The sequence below is a fragment of the Mauremys reevesii genome, linkage group 5, assembly GCF_016161935.1.
Source record: "Mauremys reevesii isolate NIE-2019 linkage group 5, ASM1616193v1, whole genome shotgun sequence".
Classification (NCBI taxonomy): Eukaryota; Metazoa; Chordata; order Testudines; family Geoemydidae; genus Mauremys; species Mauremys reevesii.
Window position 1 is genome coordinate 96,705,056 of NC_052627.1, and position 17,499 is coordinate 96,722,554.

The following is a 17,499-nucleotide window of genomic DNA, read 5'->3' on the forward strand; positions in this document are numbered from 1 at the left end:
TGACTGGGGTTTCAATGCAAACAGTCACCTCTGTGAGCAAGAGTCAGGCTAGCTGTAACCCTAATAACGCGAGATTTGTAGAAGCGAGGATTGTGTGAGGCGAGTGGGAGAACTGTGTGAGAAGTTGTTGCAACCTTGTGTCGATAATGAGGAATGTAGACTAGCATCTAAATAGAAGTGAGAAAAATAAGATATCAAGATGACCTATGTATAAACAAAATGCAGCTGTTGCTTATTATTGTATGTAACAAAAAGTATAAATGTTTGCTGTAATTGTTTACCTGTAGAGAGACCTGCCTGGGAGGGGGAAACCCTGTGTCCTAGGGCACTCTCTCCCTCTATGCAATTGCTTGAGAAATAAAGTATCTGACTTTGCTGCACCCAACCAGAAAGTGAGAACTACGTTTTTCTCTGACACCATCGTCTCATCCACTCGTTGAGACCCTGCAGTTCTGCCTATCTGTCTGGCCCCTGCACCTGGAACTGGAAGCATTTCAGATAATGCTACTATGGAGGTCCTGGACTTCAATCTCTTACCTAGCAGCCTAAATTTGGCCTACAGAACCTCTCTCCTATCCTTCCCTATGTCATTGGTACCTACATGAACCACAACCACCAGCTCCTCCCCAGCATTACACATAAGTCTATCTAGATGTCTCGAGAGATCTGCAACCTTTGTACCAGGCAGGCAAATCACCATGCGGTTCGCAAACCCAGCTATCTATGTTTCTAATGATCAAATTTCCCATTACTATTACTTGTCTCTTCCTAATAACTGGCGTTCCCTCCCCCAGAGAGGTATCCTCAGTGTGAGAGGATACCACAACATCATCTGGAAGGAGGGTCTCAACTATGGGATTGTTTCCCTCTGCTCCAGTTGGATGTTCTCCTTCCCGGAGACTTTTATCCTCCTCAACAGCACAGAGGCTGTCAGACCGGGGATGGGACCAGTCTACTGTGTCCCGTAAAGTCTCATCTGTATACCTCTCTGTATCCCTTAGCTCCTCCAGTTCAGCCACCCTGGTCTCCAAAGCCCGTACACGGTCTCTGAGGGCCAGGAGCTCCTTGCACCGAATGCACACATACGCCATCTGCCCAGAGGGCAGTTAACCGGCTTTTAATCCATTTAATATGTTCCATGTTAATTTTATATCATTCTAGTTTTTTAAAAATTTTTTTGTGTGGTTTCACATCAAATGCCTTACATAAGTCTAAGCATATTACATCAACTAAACTTGTAATCTCATCAAAAAAAGATATCAGGTTAGTTTGACAGGTTTTATTTTCCATAAACCCATGTTAATTGGCATTAATTATATTACCCTCCTTTAATTCTTTATTAATCGAGTCCCATATCAGCTGCTTCATTATCTTGCCTGGGCTCAATGTCAGACTGACAGCCCTATATTTACCCTGATCATTCCATTCACCCATTTAAAATAGTGGCACAACATTAGCTTTCTTCCAGTCTTCTGGAACTTCCCCAGTGTTCCAAGACCTACTGAAAATCAACATTCATGGTCCATCAAGCTCCTCAGCCAGCTCTTTTAAAACTCTTGGATGCAAACTCTCTCGGCCTGCTGATTTAAAAATGTGTCACTTAGTAGCTTCTCAACATGGTCTTGAGATACTAGTGGAATGGAAAGAATGTTATCATCATCATATGCTGAAACTACATCTATTTTTCCCAAATACAGAACAGAAATAGTTATTGGACACTTCTGCCTTTTCTGCATTATTATTGATAATTCTACCATTTCCATCTAGTAATGGACTAATACCATTGTTAGGATTCTTTTTTCTCCTAATATACTTAAAAACTTCTTCATATTGTCCTTAACTCTGCTGACCAATTTCACTTTATATCCCTTTGCTTCCCTTATCAATTTTCTATAATTCCTAGCTTCTGATTTGTATTCATTACTATTCACTTCCCCTTTCTTCCATTTGTTATATATGATTTTTTAATTTTTATAGCTAACATCACTTGCCCCTTTAAAGCACCAAGTGTATATATTACTGGTCTACCTTTATTCTGCATATTCTGTGAAGAACTAATCCTGGGTGAGTGTGATGAAGACTTGTGCTTTCTAAACCTTAAAAAGATGTAGATTGTGCTTTCCAGCGTCTCTCTGCTAGTATCTAAAGTGGTCTGTATGTATACCTAATTTAGGTATTTATACCATGCTTCAAGTGGTAATGCAGTATCCTTTCTCTTGCCCCATTCATCCCCGCACCCCTTTCTGAGCATGCTTTCTTACTTCTGCTGTCCTTATCCCCGCTAGTGCCTGCTGTCAAATTGTGACTGCCTTCTGCATTAATGGAAAAAGAATGGCTTTCTGCACGTTTTTCCCACTCGTGCATCTGTGTATGGCCAACTATAATTTAGCCCTTTAGCTTTTGGAGAATATCCTATTTAACTTAGCCTGTGTACTCCTCATCCAATGATTCTCCAGAAGACAGTTGACACTTCTTGTATGTTGGTTTGCTTGACAGTTCTATGTGAAAATCCCATGGCTTTTTGTCTAGGTCAGCAATTTGCAAATAGTCTTTCAAAGCTCAGTTAAATGACCTGTGTGTTGTATGGCACTTTAAGAATTCATTGTATTCTTTTCCCCTATTGGCCTAGGGATAAAGGCAGCTAGTCGGTGGTTCATAATTCTCCCCAGGAATTCATTACATTATATAGATGATATTGACTCTCTTGATTTCTTTCAGGACTGAAAATTGTTAACAAAAGTTTACTTACCATTGTGGAAGTAACCTAGGAACAAAAAGCTACTTCTGGCACTTTACTGAAGTGATCACTGGCAGTAATATCTAATGGCAGGTTACTAGTACTGTTCAAAATCTTTGAGTGGCTGAGCATAGGAAGGGAATGCTTGTAAGTAGGAGTGGGGAGAAATTTAAACTTGTGCTTGGGGTCCATTCAAGTGTCATTATTCTCCTGCCTATACTTTACGCCAGAGGCATGACAAAAAAGCTAAAATATGTGTTGTGCTTTTGCATCCAATTTACTTCCCTGATTCCACATGGGAAAAAGTAGGTTGGATTGTGGTCTGTAGTCCTTTGAGCAATTATTTTAGCCTCTGTCACAGAAGAGTCTGCTGGGGTAGCACTTATACAGCTTCCTGTAAAATTAATTTTGGTCCAAGGAGAAATTGCTCACTTACATGGGGCATGACTTTTTTCTCCATGAGAAGGCCGCTGATCATGTATTCCTGTAGTGGCACTTATCCACAAGTTCTGGGAAAGTAGAAACATATTGGTCAGCAGACTCACCCACTTTCTGTGCATATGTAGTATATAGTCTGTATATATGACTACATTAAAAGTGGTAACTACTGAAGCATGTCAGTTATCAGAAAGAGGAAGTTTATAAATATACACAGGTCTTCAGTAGCCAAACAGCATTATCAGCAGACTTGATTCCTGGTGTCTCAATGGTCATCTTCATCAGTAGCAATAATATAGTTTACAAACAAACAGAACCAGTGCATAAAGGCATTAAAGACTCACACGAATAGGAAAATATGCATAAGGAGGAGGTTGCCATTCTGGTAATTAAAATATTATGCAGTGCAAGCCAGATTGTCTGAACTACGGCTGACTAAAGCTCTTGGTTTACCCTCTGGTTGCACTATGTGAAGCTAAGCAAGAGCTGAGTGCTATAGACCTCCCAAATGATGCAGAGATGAAGCTTGACTGCACAGCAGCAGACTCTGGGGACCCTACAAGAGTTTAGGCATTCTTCAGGGAGGAAATGTCAAGATCTTAGTAAAATTGGTGTTTTATTAATACTTTTTATGTGGAGAGAAAAAACAGGCTGCATTTTCTTCACCCTCAGGTAAACTTTGAATAGAAGATTTCCTGTAACACTCATCTGTATAAAATAATAAGCCAAGAGGAAGTGGTAGTGGTGGTTCAATACATGGCACTTTCCCTTCAGAAGTTAATGCCCTAGCACTGTGATTCTTGGGTAGACATTTAGCTCTGTGCAAGTTGGTGTAAAATTCTATTACATCAGAGTTCTCCACCCACTTACATTCATGATGGCATTTTACACACACTTTTCACACCTTACATAGGGGTCTAAATGATGGCAATCAGCAAGGCTACGGAGAAGTAAGCAAACACTCGCTTGCCTGAGACATACAACCCAATGCCCTAGCAACTTGCAATCACTAACAAATTGTATGGGCCTCTTCCAAAGTGTTTGGATGAGTCCCACTGCTAATGGTCAAGTTCCAACTTGGTTAATGTTCTGCGAACTGTGGCAAGGCACCTCCTTCTCTTCCTGGGCTGCAGCATCTCTCCCTTTGGCAATGTGGGAGCCTGGAGTAAGTCAGTTCTGCTCCGGAGGTTTTATATTCTTCACTCTGGTTAATTTTTCAATAGTCAGAGTATTCAATATTCAATATTCAGGGAAGGCCTGAGTAGTTCTCCTAAGCAAAACAAAAACCCCATATTCACAACACAAAAGAAATACCTTTCCCTGCCCCCTCTATGGGGTGTTCCCTCACTACGCTGCTTCTGGTTGCCAGTCCTTCCGCAAGCAGCAGTTAACTTGGCTGTTTTCCCTATAGGGAGGAGAGCAGCCTTCCACCCAGGAGAAGCCTTGTCTCTGTGCTTCCTCTAATTGAACTGCAGCTTGTTTCTCATGCCTCCCTCTTCTCTTGCAGCAGATTAGGTTGTGTTTTTTTAAGACCACAGGCAACCCATAATTGGACTCAGGTATCTCTAGTTAACCTGAGGTAGCCTCTTTTAAGTCCATAGGGAAAAAGGCCTTCACCATTCTGCAGCTGATCTATCTGTCATCCACCACTCTCTTACATCCATCAGGCTGACTTGGCATGCTACGTAAACTTCCCCTCTGCAGTTTCAAATGGAGAAGTTATTCTTCACTCCTCCTACAAACTTGAATAGTACTGCTGGTTCTGAATGGCTTTTATCTTCCAACCCAGAAGTGTCTGCATTTCACTGGTGGGTGAGTAATCATGGTATGTAGAGGACTTTAGGCTGATTCCTGAGGAAAGGCGATATATATAAATGTAGGTGCTTATTATTAATAATAAATACAGATTTATTTAATAATGCATAGCTGCAAACAAGCAGCAAAATAAAGATCACAGACAGAACTAAGATATTTGCATGAACATAGACCTGGTCACTGTGGAAAGTATGGAGTTTAGTCAGAACGCGTAGGATACATAAAGTGAAAAACTTCTACTTTTTGTATTTTTAATGAAATGATTAAATCAGTGAAACGTTCAGATAAAGCTTTGCTCAGATAATTAATAGAAATAGCATCATGCAGCTTCTGTGAATGAAGAGTACAATGTTCAGAATAGGACTTTCATTTAAGGGATACTAATTAATTCCCCTTAACATTTGGTTACTATGGGCTTGTTTACACTTACAGCGCTGCAGCTGGGCTGCTGTAGCACTACAGATCCTGACCAGAAGGAGATTTCCCCGGTCAGCCAAGATGTCTTCAGCATGCCGTCCCAAAGCACAGACCCAGGCACTGGAGTTTCCCTCTGAAACTGAGGTGGAGAGCCACTCTGAAACTGCTGCAGAGGAAGCTCTACTAGTAAGTATTCAGTGCTGTGTTATAATACAAATGTATAGGGTGATTTAAACTACTGCCTTTTGGGGCAGATGAGAAGTATAAGCCTCTTTCCACGTGCTCATGTCACCCTCCTGTTCCCCTCAGCATGTTCAAAATGACATCTGTGCCAGAGACGTTAAAGGCTTAGTTCCCTGAGGTATCAAATCCCCCAACTATCAGCCAAACATGCTACACTACTTTTCCATTCTGCTTGATTCTTCCTTTCCTTCCTGGTCGACTGCTCTTCCTTCCCCTGCCCAGGCAAGATCGTGGCACTGTGGGGGTTAAAAATCAAACATATTGCATGGCAGATGTGTTTATTTGTAAAGGCAAAGACAGAAAGCAATAGAAAAAGTACTTTGGCTCACAGTTTGATCAATGCCCTGAGCTTTTAGCTGCCTTTAAATTTTATGAGATATATTGCCACAATTAGGCTACAGAGACATTTCAAAATGCACAGAGATTATGAGAGAGACAAGGTGGGTGAGGTAATATATTTTATTAGACCAACTTTTGTTGCTGAGAGAGACAAATTTTTGAGCTACACAGAGCTCTTCTTCAGGTCTGGGAAAGGTACTCAGTGTCACAGCTAAATACAAGGTTGAACAGATAGTTTAACATAATTGTTAGCACATATTCTAAGGCAGTGGTTCTCAACCAGGGGTCTGGGGGCAATCAGGTTTCAGGGGATCCACCAAGCAGGGCTGGCATTAGACTTAATAGGGCCCAGGGCAAAAAGCTGAAGCCCCATTGCATGGGACTGAAGCTCAGGGCCCTGCCACCTGGGGCTGAAACTGAAGCCTCAGCAAATTAGCTTTGCAGCCCCCCCTGTGATGTGGGGTCGTGAGCAATTGACCTCCCCCTAATGCCGTCCCTGGCTTTTATATGCAGGACAACAGTTGTGGCACAGTTGGGCAGTGGAGTTTTTATAGCAAGTTGGGCGGGCCTCAGAAAGAAAAAGGTTGAGAACCCCTGATCTAAGGGACCATTCAAGGGTGAGGTGATCCATTAACACCCCTACAGACATAAGACAAAAATACCATATCACCTGTGGGTGAACACTTTTCACAAAGTGATCACTCTCTATATCTGACCTATCAGTCCTCATCCTCAAAGGAAACCTGCACAACACTGTCAAAGATGAAACTGGAAGCTTAAATTCATAACTTTACTATCAGAGGGGTAGCCGTGTTAGTCTGGATCTGTAAAAGCAGCGTAGAGTCCTGTGGCACCTTATAGACTAACAGATGTATTGGAGCATGAGCTTTTGTGGGTGAATACCCACTTCGTCGGATGCATGTGACGAAGTGGGTATTCACCCACAAAAGCTCATGCTCCAATATGTCTGTTAGCCTATAAGGTGCCACAGGACTCTTGCTGCTTTTATAACTTTACTAGACACTAAAAATCATGGACTGAACACAGACACTGGATTTATGGCTTATTGCTGTGATGGATTGGACCCCCCAGACTGGGATGCCACCTGATGTACAGGGATTTCACTGAGCCTCTTCTGCTCCACCAGCCAGGGTTCCCTCTCCCTGCTTTGCTGAATGAGGCTCTCTGGCCTCTTGCAGCACACACATGCAAGTAGGGCCACACCCCGCTGCAGCCACAGACTGAAGTCAGCTCTGTGTGAGAGGACTCCTCCCAACACTCACATGCACACCCCTTTTGGGAGATAAACCCAGAATAATACTGTCTTGCACTGTATAGAAAAATCTGCTCAGCGCAAACTCATAAAAAACTGCCCTCTTCCTTAATGTGAAGAGAGATGTGCACGACTTCTCCCCGCCCCACCCCATTATGAATTGCACAAACTGGGTTATATTATAAATAAGTTTATTAACGACAAAAGGTGAATTTTAAGTGAGCATAAGAGATAGCAAGAACCAAGCAGATTACTAAGCAAATGAAACAAAACATGCAAACTAAGCTTGACACACTAGGAAGTTAGGATACAAATTAGCAAAGTCTCACCCTGAGTGATAAACAGGCTGGCAGATTCTTAAGGCACAAGTTGCCTTGGCTTTCCCAGGTTTTCGTACACAGGCTAAAGATCTTAGCCTGGGACCATCACTTCTCACGGTTCAGTCTTTGTTCCTCAGGTGTTGTCAAGAGTCTTGTTGTAGGGAGAGTGAGTTTCTCTCATGTTGTCATTGTCCATCTTTTTATTATCTTCCCCCCACTTTCTGGAAAGCTTTTTTGCTGAGATCTGGGTCAAATAGTTCTCATTGTATAGAGTTATCTGACCTGGGTCAAACAGTTCCCATTGAACCTTTCCATGAACCCATTGGCGTGGGGATGATAGGGGGCAGTCTTAAGTAGTTTCATGCCACACACCTTCCATAGCTCATTGAACAACTGCGACATAAGTTTGCCCCCCGATCAGACAAAATCTCCTTAGGGAAGCCCACTCTGCTGAATATAGTGAGCAGGGCACTTGTCGCTGTTTCAGCTTCTATATTGGACAGAGCGGCCGCCTCAGGGTATCTAGTGGCAAAATCCACCTCCACTAAGATATACTTGTTCCCCCTCTGAGCGGGGCACGCCATTGGACCCACAGGAATGCCCCCTGTATGACAGGTAAGGGACGCAGCAGAGCCCTCTGGGGTCCTCTCCTGACACACCACACAAGACCTGCAATAATGTTTACATCATTCTGTATTCCTGGCTAGTAGAAATTCCTCCTTAGCCTAACATAAGTCCTCTGTACCCCCAAGTGACCCGCAAAGGGATCTTAAGGGGTCCAACCTGTCACAATTACAACAATAGGTAACCCACCAACCACCCCTTTATGTCCTATGACTTGCAGGGGTGTTAACGGGCCACTTCACCTAAAATGGTCCCATAGAATACATGCTAACTACTTATGCTAAACTAGTTGTTTGACCTTGTATTTAGCTGTGACACTGAATACCTTTCCCAGACCAGAGGAAGAGCTCTGGTGTAGTGCGGCTCTCCAAAATGGCAGCGCCCTCTTCTTCCTTAACCTCCAGCTACCAGCCAGCCCTCCTGGCCTCGCTCTGATAACTGGACCTGGCCAAGTACAATGAGTCCCTGGAGAAGTGCTGGGCCGAGGCAGAGCAATCCATGCCTGCCTCAAGCTTCCAAGACTTCCCTGTTGGTGTGTTGTTTGGGATAGGACCCATTCTCTTCTGGTGGTACGTCATCAAAACTGACAGGGATCGTAAAGAGAAACTCATCCAGGAAGGGAAGTATGAGTGACCATTCAGTCTCAGCTCCTAAATCCCAGTAGGGAACCGGTTCCTAAGATTTTGGCAGCTCATCACTGCATACAGAGATTATAAAGCTTTCATGGCTAATTTTAATCAGACCTTCAGTTTTGTTAATCCCTTGGCTTCAAGCCAATTACTGCAAAAGTATTAATTTTGTAAATTTATTGAACTTTGTGCTGATATGCAGATGTTATAAAAGAGAATTTAAGTAAAAGAAAATGCTGTATTTTGACATGTACGTTGCAAGGCAATGCAGCATTCTCAGGGTCAGCCATACACTTAGTTTTTTCCCTTCTATTCCTGCATCAGCTGGGGGAATACCATGCTGGTAAATAGCAGTGCTGCCATGTCTTCCCAGTTTGCCCATTGCCTTTTTGAACAAAACCTAAAGAAAGGAAAAGTAAGGTGGAAAATGTCTTACTATCTCCAAGTGCACCCCAGAATGGGAAGAACGGATGGCAACAACATTCCAAAACTGAAGAAAAAAAGATAACTTTTTATAATTGTAGGCATGGAAATTAGTATTGGGACAATAACTTCTTGTGCAGGGTCTCTGCTCCCCTGTAGCTGAAATGTCATGACCTTCACAGGTAGGGGCCTTATCAGCTGCTGAATATTTGAAAAATCTCTGAAGGAAGCTCAAGAGGATGAGGAAGGAGATGTTGGCTGGAGTAATAAGATGCAGAAGATCAAGCAATAAAAACCTCGCAACACTGAGTCTCAGAGCCCAGGCCAATTGACTCAGACTCCTGTGATGATGATAGACATACCCCAAGGCAAGTAATTAATGCAATGAACACCTGATATATAATTTCACCACATAGTTTATATAATAAAAATGATATCCTGCACATTATTTTTCTAAATTAGTATCAAATTCATATTATTTATTTCCAGTAATTTCTCAAGGACAATTTCTTTGTTAAGTATAAAGGTAAAGCAGCACAAAGAGACTCGTGCTTTTATTTTGTTAAATATTTAGTATTTTTCAGTAGGATGGATACAAACACTGATGCCTTTTTAAAGAAAAAATACAGGTAGAAACTGCAAAGGTATTAGCAAATACAAACTTCTCAGCAAACTTTAAAATGAAACAAACTGAAACAGTATTGATGTATTTAGGCATTAAAAGAAAAATCTCATGTAAATAAGAATATCTTACTGTGACCCAGAATCTGCAGATCTAAAGTCTTCCATAGGATGTTCTAGATTGGCCTTGTCCTGACACAGTAGGTGACAAAGCTGCCACAAGCCTTGCAGCCCGGCCCAAAGGTCAGCTAAGCACAGTCCTTACACTCAGAGGAGCACAGGAGTTTCTCCTCCTGGTTTAGAGGCAGGAAAGTTGGTGTAATCATGGCCCTACACTCCCCCCACACCAGCTCAAGGAGCCAGCCAGTTGTGTGATGGAGAGCAGGCTACACCAAAGAGATGGTGCTGAGTGTTCATTCCCACTGTGCACTAGTGAGCTTGGGGAAGAATCCCTCCTCTTAAGTACAGCAACTACAATATATCAAAAAGTGTAGAACAATGTGATTACAGTGTGACCATAGTGTAGTCAATGTATCTGTATGATCCAGTATTCCACACAAAGCTAGCACTAACCTCATGGCCCTGCAAAGGCCCCCCATGTCTGCTAGTTTCAGCCCTGCATTGCCTTGCAGTGGCAGCAGGACAGACCAAGAAGCTCTAAGAAAGGCCAAGGAAGAAAACAGCATAAGGCAGAATCTGTGGGTTAAAAACTCCATGGGGACAGATATTGTGGAGACAGAAACTGGCCCAATGTAGTGATCTTATGGCCAAACTTTTCAGCATTATGAAGAGTCTTGAAGGGGTGTTTGCCCAACAACAGGCCAAGAATGTTGGTGGCATTACTATCATCTAAGTGTATGTCCATATTATACTCACAGGGTGTGATTGCAGCTCAAGTAAACATACCCGAGCTGGCTTCAGTCTAGCTAGCTCAGGTCCTGGAGCAATGAAGGTGCACAGTGCACCCTTCAGTATGGGCTGCAAAAGCCCACTCAGAACCCTGGGTAATTATTCATGGGGCTAACCCATGCTGAAGCTTGCCACAGCTTCACTGCTCCAGTACTTGCACTAGCTCTGGTGCATCAGACTCAGTTTTTGGATGTTTGCCAATCGATGTTCAAATACTTGATCTGCAAAATAACCAAATCAGAATGGTCCCCAAAGACATTAATGAACTGAAAGCTTTGAAAGAGCTAAATATTGCATTTAACAGGTTAACTGAGCTGCCTGGATGTAGTCATTATAGGGGTCTGGAATTACTGAATATAGAAGAGAATTCAATTCTCACCCCATCATCTGACTTCTTCCATAGCTGTCAAAATATCAGAGAGCTCAGAGGAGGACACAATCCATTCCAATGTTCTTGTGAATTACGAGACTTTGTTAATTTTGAAAAAAAATCAGGCGGAAGGTTGGTTGGCTGGCCAGAATCTTATGTGTGCGAATATCCAGACGGCTTAAAGGGAACCCAGCTAAAGGACTTTCAGTTGTCTGAACTATCTTGCAATACAACTCTCTTGCTTGTTGTAGCTCTAGTTGTTACAGTGGTGGTAGTGGCTGTGACATCCTTTCTGTGTATCTATTTTGACATAATGTGGTATTTGAAGATGATGTGGCAGTGGACGCAAACAAAACGTAGGGTTCGGAAGAGTCACCCTGAAGATCTGCAAAGCATTTTACAGTTTCATGCTTTTATTTCATACAGCGAACGGGATTCCCTCTGGGTGAAGAATCATCTGATCCCAAACCTGGAGAAGGAAGATGGGTCTGTACAGATCTGTCTTAGGACTATCATTTTTTTTCATTCCTGGCAAAAGCATAGTTGAGAACATTATAAACTGCATTGAGAAAAGCCACAAATCAATCTTTGTTTTGTCTCCCAATTTTGTCCAGAGTGAATGGTGCCACTATGAGCTTTACTTTGCCCATCACAAATTATTTAGTGAAAGTTCCAATAGCTTAATCCTCATTTTACTGGAACCAATCCCGCAGTATCTCATTCCTGCCAGATATCACAAGCTGAAAGCTCTCATGGCAAAGAGAACATACTTGGAGTGGCCAAAGGAGAAAAGCAAACATGGGCTTTTCTGGGCTAACCTTAAGGCGGCTATTAACACTAACCTGCCAGTGTCCACTGAAATGATTGTGGTGTAGACCACAAGATAATTTACCAATTCTTGGATTTTATCTGTGTTAATTTTGCTTATAATGCAACTAGATGTGTAAGAAACTCAACTGATTTACTATGGAATTACACGGTGTTAACCAAATCACCATCTTGCTCATAGTATTCATGATTGTGTACCCAAAAATACATGTAATAAATGCAGAAATTATTTTCATTTCAATTAGTGAAATCATTGTGTAAAAAGTGTTCTTATATAGTTTGCCTATTATAAAAGGGCAGAAGAGGAAAATATTCATAATAATTCTACTGTTTTAATTATTTTATGCTCAGATGTTCAGGGTAAATTTTTTTCTGGAGCTGTGTTCCCTTTAATACTAGTCATAATTGAAAATAATGGAAATGATGGGTGGGTTGGATGTAATGAAGTTCTGTAGCATTATGCTTTTTAAGGCTGAAATATGTCTACAAATAATTTTGTGCCTGACATGTTTTGGAGTTATGGCCTTATAAAATTTCTTGTTTGTATTAAATAAAAGAAAGTTCTTTCTTAGGACTATCATTGGATTTTCAGTTATGTAGTACAGCTTAGCTGTACTAAGTAGTAAGAACATAACATAATGGCCATAGGGAGTCAGACCAATGGTCCATCTAACCCAGTATCCTGTCTTCTGACAGTGGCCAGTACCAGATGCTTCAGAAGGAATGAACAGAATAGGGCAATTATTGAGTGATCCATTCTATGGCTGCTTCTGGCAGTTTAGGGACACTAGAAGCTTGGGGTTTCATCCCTGACCATCTTGGTTAATAGCCATTAATGGACCCGTCCTCCATGAACTTACCCTAATTCTTTTTTGAACCCAGTTATACTTTTGGCCCTCACAACCTCTCAAGGCAACAAGTTCCACAGGTTGACTGGGAGTTGTGTGAAAAAGTATTTCCTTGTGTTTGTTTTATTATTATTTTCATTGGATGAGCCCTGGTTCTTGTGTTATGTGAAGGGGTAAAGAACACTTCCCTATTCATTGTCTCCACACCAGTCATGATTTTATAGTCCTCTATCATATCTCCCCTTAGTTGTCTCTTTCCTAAGATGCACAGAATGATGTATTCACAGACTAGTTGCGTTCAGTGGAACTATTCATGTGCTAAATGCTAAGCACATACTAAAGGGACTGAGTCAAAGCCAGTTTATGTCAATCAGAGCCTTTCCCCCATCCATTAAGAAGCTTTCCTATGTAAGGCCTACAGGATTTGGCCCTATATTCCTCTTTTAATACTTCTTGCTTTGCTGCACTTAAGCATTCCGGTTGGCCTAGATCTGCTTACAAAGTGGGTACAGAATTTCTCAGGAATCTCTATTCATTATTTATTGTATATTAGTTAAAACCTGAAGTTATGAAGAAAAATATTTAACATGGTAATACTCAAAATTGCTACAATCTACAGGGATCGGATCAGTCCATAACAGCTCACTTTTTTTATCTCTTATTTAAGTTACTATATATTTTGATAAAGTAACATGGTTCCTATGAGGAATTGACAAAGATATAACAGGAACAAAAGAGTCCTTTACTCTTTAAATTTACCACTTTTTTGACCAGATTGCGCTTATTTGGAAACAACATAATGGCTTGTTCATTTATAAAACACATTTTATTTTTATTATAGCCAGTTATCTCCTTCAGCAACTAATGAGCAATCTACATTACTCTTCATTATTTTTAGCTGATGATAGATTAAATAGAAAGACTACACATAGTTTTGCGGATATTTAGAAAATGTATTACATAAATTGTATTAAAGAAAAGCCCCTTTTATTTACAGATGTGAAAGTAGAATGAATTATGTTACAAAATAGATAGGATTAAAGAAATGCTGTCTGTACCTTTAAGGAAAGTCGCTGGAATGCTGGAGTCCAGGTGTCAGGAAAACAGACATTAACATAGAACAATTTGCACCGTTTAAGGGCAATTGGTGAAGCATTAGCCTTAGATCGATAGGAGTTAGTAAGGAAGTAGGATATGCATGCTATGCCCCAGGTGAATTTTGCTGTTTTCTCCTTTGTCCTTTTGTTTGATTCCCGCTCTTTTATCTGTATAAATAAGACTGTTTGGATCTTGCATGGCCACTCACATTATCTGAATGTTATTGGCGAAGCGCTTTGCTAATAAAAACAGAGTGGTCTGACAAATTGTGAGTCTTGATTTTAACTTTGACAATTTGGAGGTTCTACCGAGATGGCAACCGTCTTCACTGGGGCTGTGTGATTCCTGACTGTTTTGTAGGATGACCGTGGCAGCCGGCACCTGGGCATTTGGCCCGAGCGGTCCTCCACTATAACAAGAAGGGTGCACAACCACAGTGAAGTCTACGCCATCGAACCTGTTGGTTCCCACTCTGTTCTGGTAGGGATCCCAGGATCTGGCATCAGGAATCTGGTCAGGTAATTATATCTGTGTTTTGTCCGGACTGAGGACTGTCCTGTCTCTGTGTCTATCCGTCTTCCTGTGGAGTGTTTGAGTCTGGGTGCCATCTCCGTCCGGGATTGGCCGACCAAGGGTTCCTGTCCCGCGGTCTGAGTGAGTGGAATCTGCACTGTCAGCCGCACCGCAGCACTTTGGGTAAAAGCCCTGGTGTGAAAGCAAGGCGATTGAGGCAGTAGCCTGTGGGCTCCTAACCCGAATTTCCTTCTTGTGCGATTGGTGTGTGAAGTCCTCCTGTATGGGTAACCAGACGTCTAAGTCAGGACAGTTCCCTAAACGAACGCTGGCTCATTTTATATATTTAGGATGGGTCCAGACTCCTGTAAGAAGGGTCCGGACTCCTGTAAATTTCTGGAAAAATGGTCTAGGCTAACTCAGGGGGATCCCAAAACTCAGTGGCCACTGTTAAAATCTTGGAACAAAGACCGAGTGGACGTCTTAAAGGACAAACTCGGCCAACCTAAAACTAAATTGGCTAAAGAGGAGGTTAATTGTTTCATTCAGTGGTGGGAAGAGGCAAATCGTAGCTGGACAAAGAAAAAAAAAAACTCGCCTCTCTCAAATATTCAAATAATCAGTTAAAAGCTTTATTAAAAGCCTCCTCTCCCACCACCAGACCGAGCGCTCCCCTTTACCCCGTTCTCAAAAACCCACCCCGGATCGATCCAACGCCCTTAATACTCCCATCTCATTGTAAATAGGACAAAAAGCCCCTTGTTCTGTTCCCCTTTGTTGTCTGCCTCAAAAACTGATTCTTTAGAGTTCCACTACCAATTCAGCAAGGAGGGTTGGCTCCTCAACTAGCCCCCACCCTTCCTGGTCCCTTTCCTTAAACATTTATTTCAAAATTGTGAAGTGACCACAATATCACTCACAAACAGTTCATTGGAAAAAAAAAGCAGGATTGGGCCCAGAAAAGCAGGCAAGCAACAGATAAAGAAACTGAAAAACAGGTTGGAAGCCCTAAGGGCATAGTGTTGGCAGTAAGAAAAGCAGTAAGTGCAGGCATGAACCCCTGGAACAATACTTAAAATGGTGAAATCTGAGGTGATAAAGGTGTTATTTTGGGAGATAAATGAGTGATTTAAGGAAAGAGTGAAAAGTTAACTCTACAAAGGCTGGAGAGAATTAAGCAGTTAAACTTTGTGAAAATGTTAAAAAGGACCATGTTAAAGAGAGAGAATTCTTGGTTTCTTTGCAGCCATTCTGAAGGGAAAATGGGCCCTTTTCCAAAAGAGTGCCTGTAAATAATCCAAATATATATAGAGCTATGTAAAAACAAAGCAGTGTAAAGGAATAGAAAATGTGTATGTATCTATTTGTCTGTGAAAATATGTAAAGTTCTAAGAAGCTAAACCAGCACATCTGGTTTGTAAAACTCCTGTTTTGTAGGTGTAAGATAAATTGGTTTTGTTTTTGTTTTTAATGCCACTAAAAATTCATTTGACTCTTAATTCAAAGTTGCAAAACTGACAGACCTTTTTGTAAGACACAGGTAATTAGTGTTGTTTGGCTTTGGGATTTAGCATTTAACCCTTAAGGGGTAACTTGATTCTTTATAAAATTTAAAATGTTTTTTTTAAATAAAAACCAAGTCATGGCTGCAATAGGGCAGTCAAAATCAGGAGAATAGGGAGAGATTCTGGAGTCTTTTTGTTTGTTTGGTTGTTTTTTTTGTAACAATAGCAGATATGAACTGTAGTGAAAAAAAAAATTTTTAACAGTGCCCCTCTGAAGCAACAGGTGAGGTGCATAAAACAAAAAGAAGCAATGTTAAAAACATTGAGCCTTAAAATGGCTCTGTGTAATCAGACTGTCACTTTTGATAAGGGTACATGAAAACTCTGTAAGAAAAAAAAACCAGTTACATCGTATGTAAAAATCGATATGGCTAATGTTTAAAAAAAAAAGTTGTAGTATAGAAGGAATGTGCTTTTTCCCTAGAACATGTGCAGTGTATATTGTAAAAAGGGGTAAAAGAAATACAAATGAAATATGCTACTGAATTAAAATCCTATTAGGGCTCCAAAAAGAGCGCAATAGACTGTTTTCTTTTTCAGATCTCTGTGTGTTTTGTAAGCAGGAGTTGAAAGTGGAAAGAAATCAAAACTCTGGTGAAAGTTGATTGTGTCCCTTTTAAGGCAGAGTCTCTGAGCTCTGCTGATGGCTTTGAATCCAAAAACAACAACAACAACAAAAAAACATGGTATAACAAGATATCTTTAATAGATTTGATGCTAATGTTATTGTTTAATATTAAACATTGAAATAAATGTAATATTAGTAAGTACCCCTGTAACAACGTATAGTATGTATGATTTTTGGAAAAATCCTTTAAGGTAATATGGTAATGATGCTTCTCAGCTATTACCTGTGAATAAACTTAAAGCTTAACACAGCAGGAAAAACATTACAAACTTGGTCTGCTATATAAGAAGAAAAACTTGAGGTACACCATCTCATGAATTTAATAACTAAACAGTGGAATAATTTCCCCATAACCCTTAAAAAGTAGAAGCCATTAAAATCTGGCATGCCTATATTAAAAAAAAAAAACCCACAGGAAAATATGGAGGTAATTCCTCTGTTTTCCCTGCAATCAGCAAGGGTATTTGTAAAAGAAAGGAATCTTTTAAGCGACAATCAATGCCACCCTGAAAGGGGTAGAAAAATGTTTTTTGTCTTTCAGAAAATAAAAAAAAAAAAAGCTAATACCAGCTACAGAACAACCTATTACAAAAACAAATGAAAGTTAAAAAAAACATACTGCAATAGCTATGAAATGTACTGAAATGCAGATATTTAGAACATAAAATGTTTTGTGGATGCAGTATGTCTCCAGTACGGTAAGACAAAATTTGTTAAGTGAAAAAAATTGTTATTAAAATTGCACACCAACAGGCTCTGGAAGCAAAGATATGGAAAGTTAGCCCACTCCACAGATTGCACCTGGGATCCTTCTGGCTACCTCAGACCTCAAGCCAGTGGGCTGGGGAGGAAGGGAAACTA

The 17,499-nt window shown here is 40.9% G+C and overlaps 1 protein-coding gene across 1 annotated transcript; it reads left to right on the forward strand.

Annotated features, from left to right (window-relative positions):
- Positions 1-3,032: 3,032 nt before the first annotated feature.
- Positions 3,033-12,227, forward strand: LOC120406864 (toll-like receptor 6). The gene is given in 5 exon segments (XM_039542045.1): positions 3,033-3,042; positions 4,770-4,861; positions 5,423-5,593; positions 10,926-11,666; positions 11,668-12,227. Coding segments are annotated over 5 exon segments (1,380 nt in total). The 3' UTR covers positions 12,034-12,227.
- Positions 12,228-17,499: the final 5,272 nt, after the last annotated feature.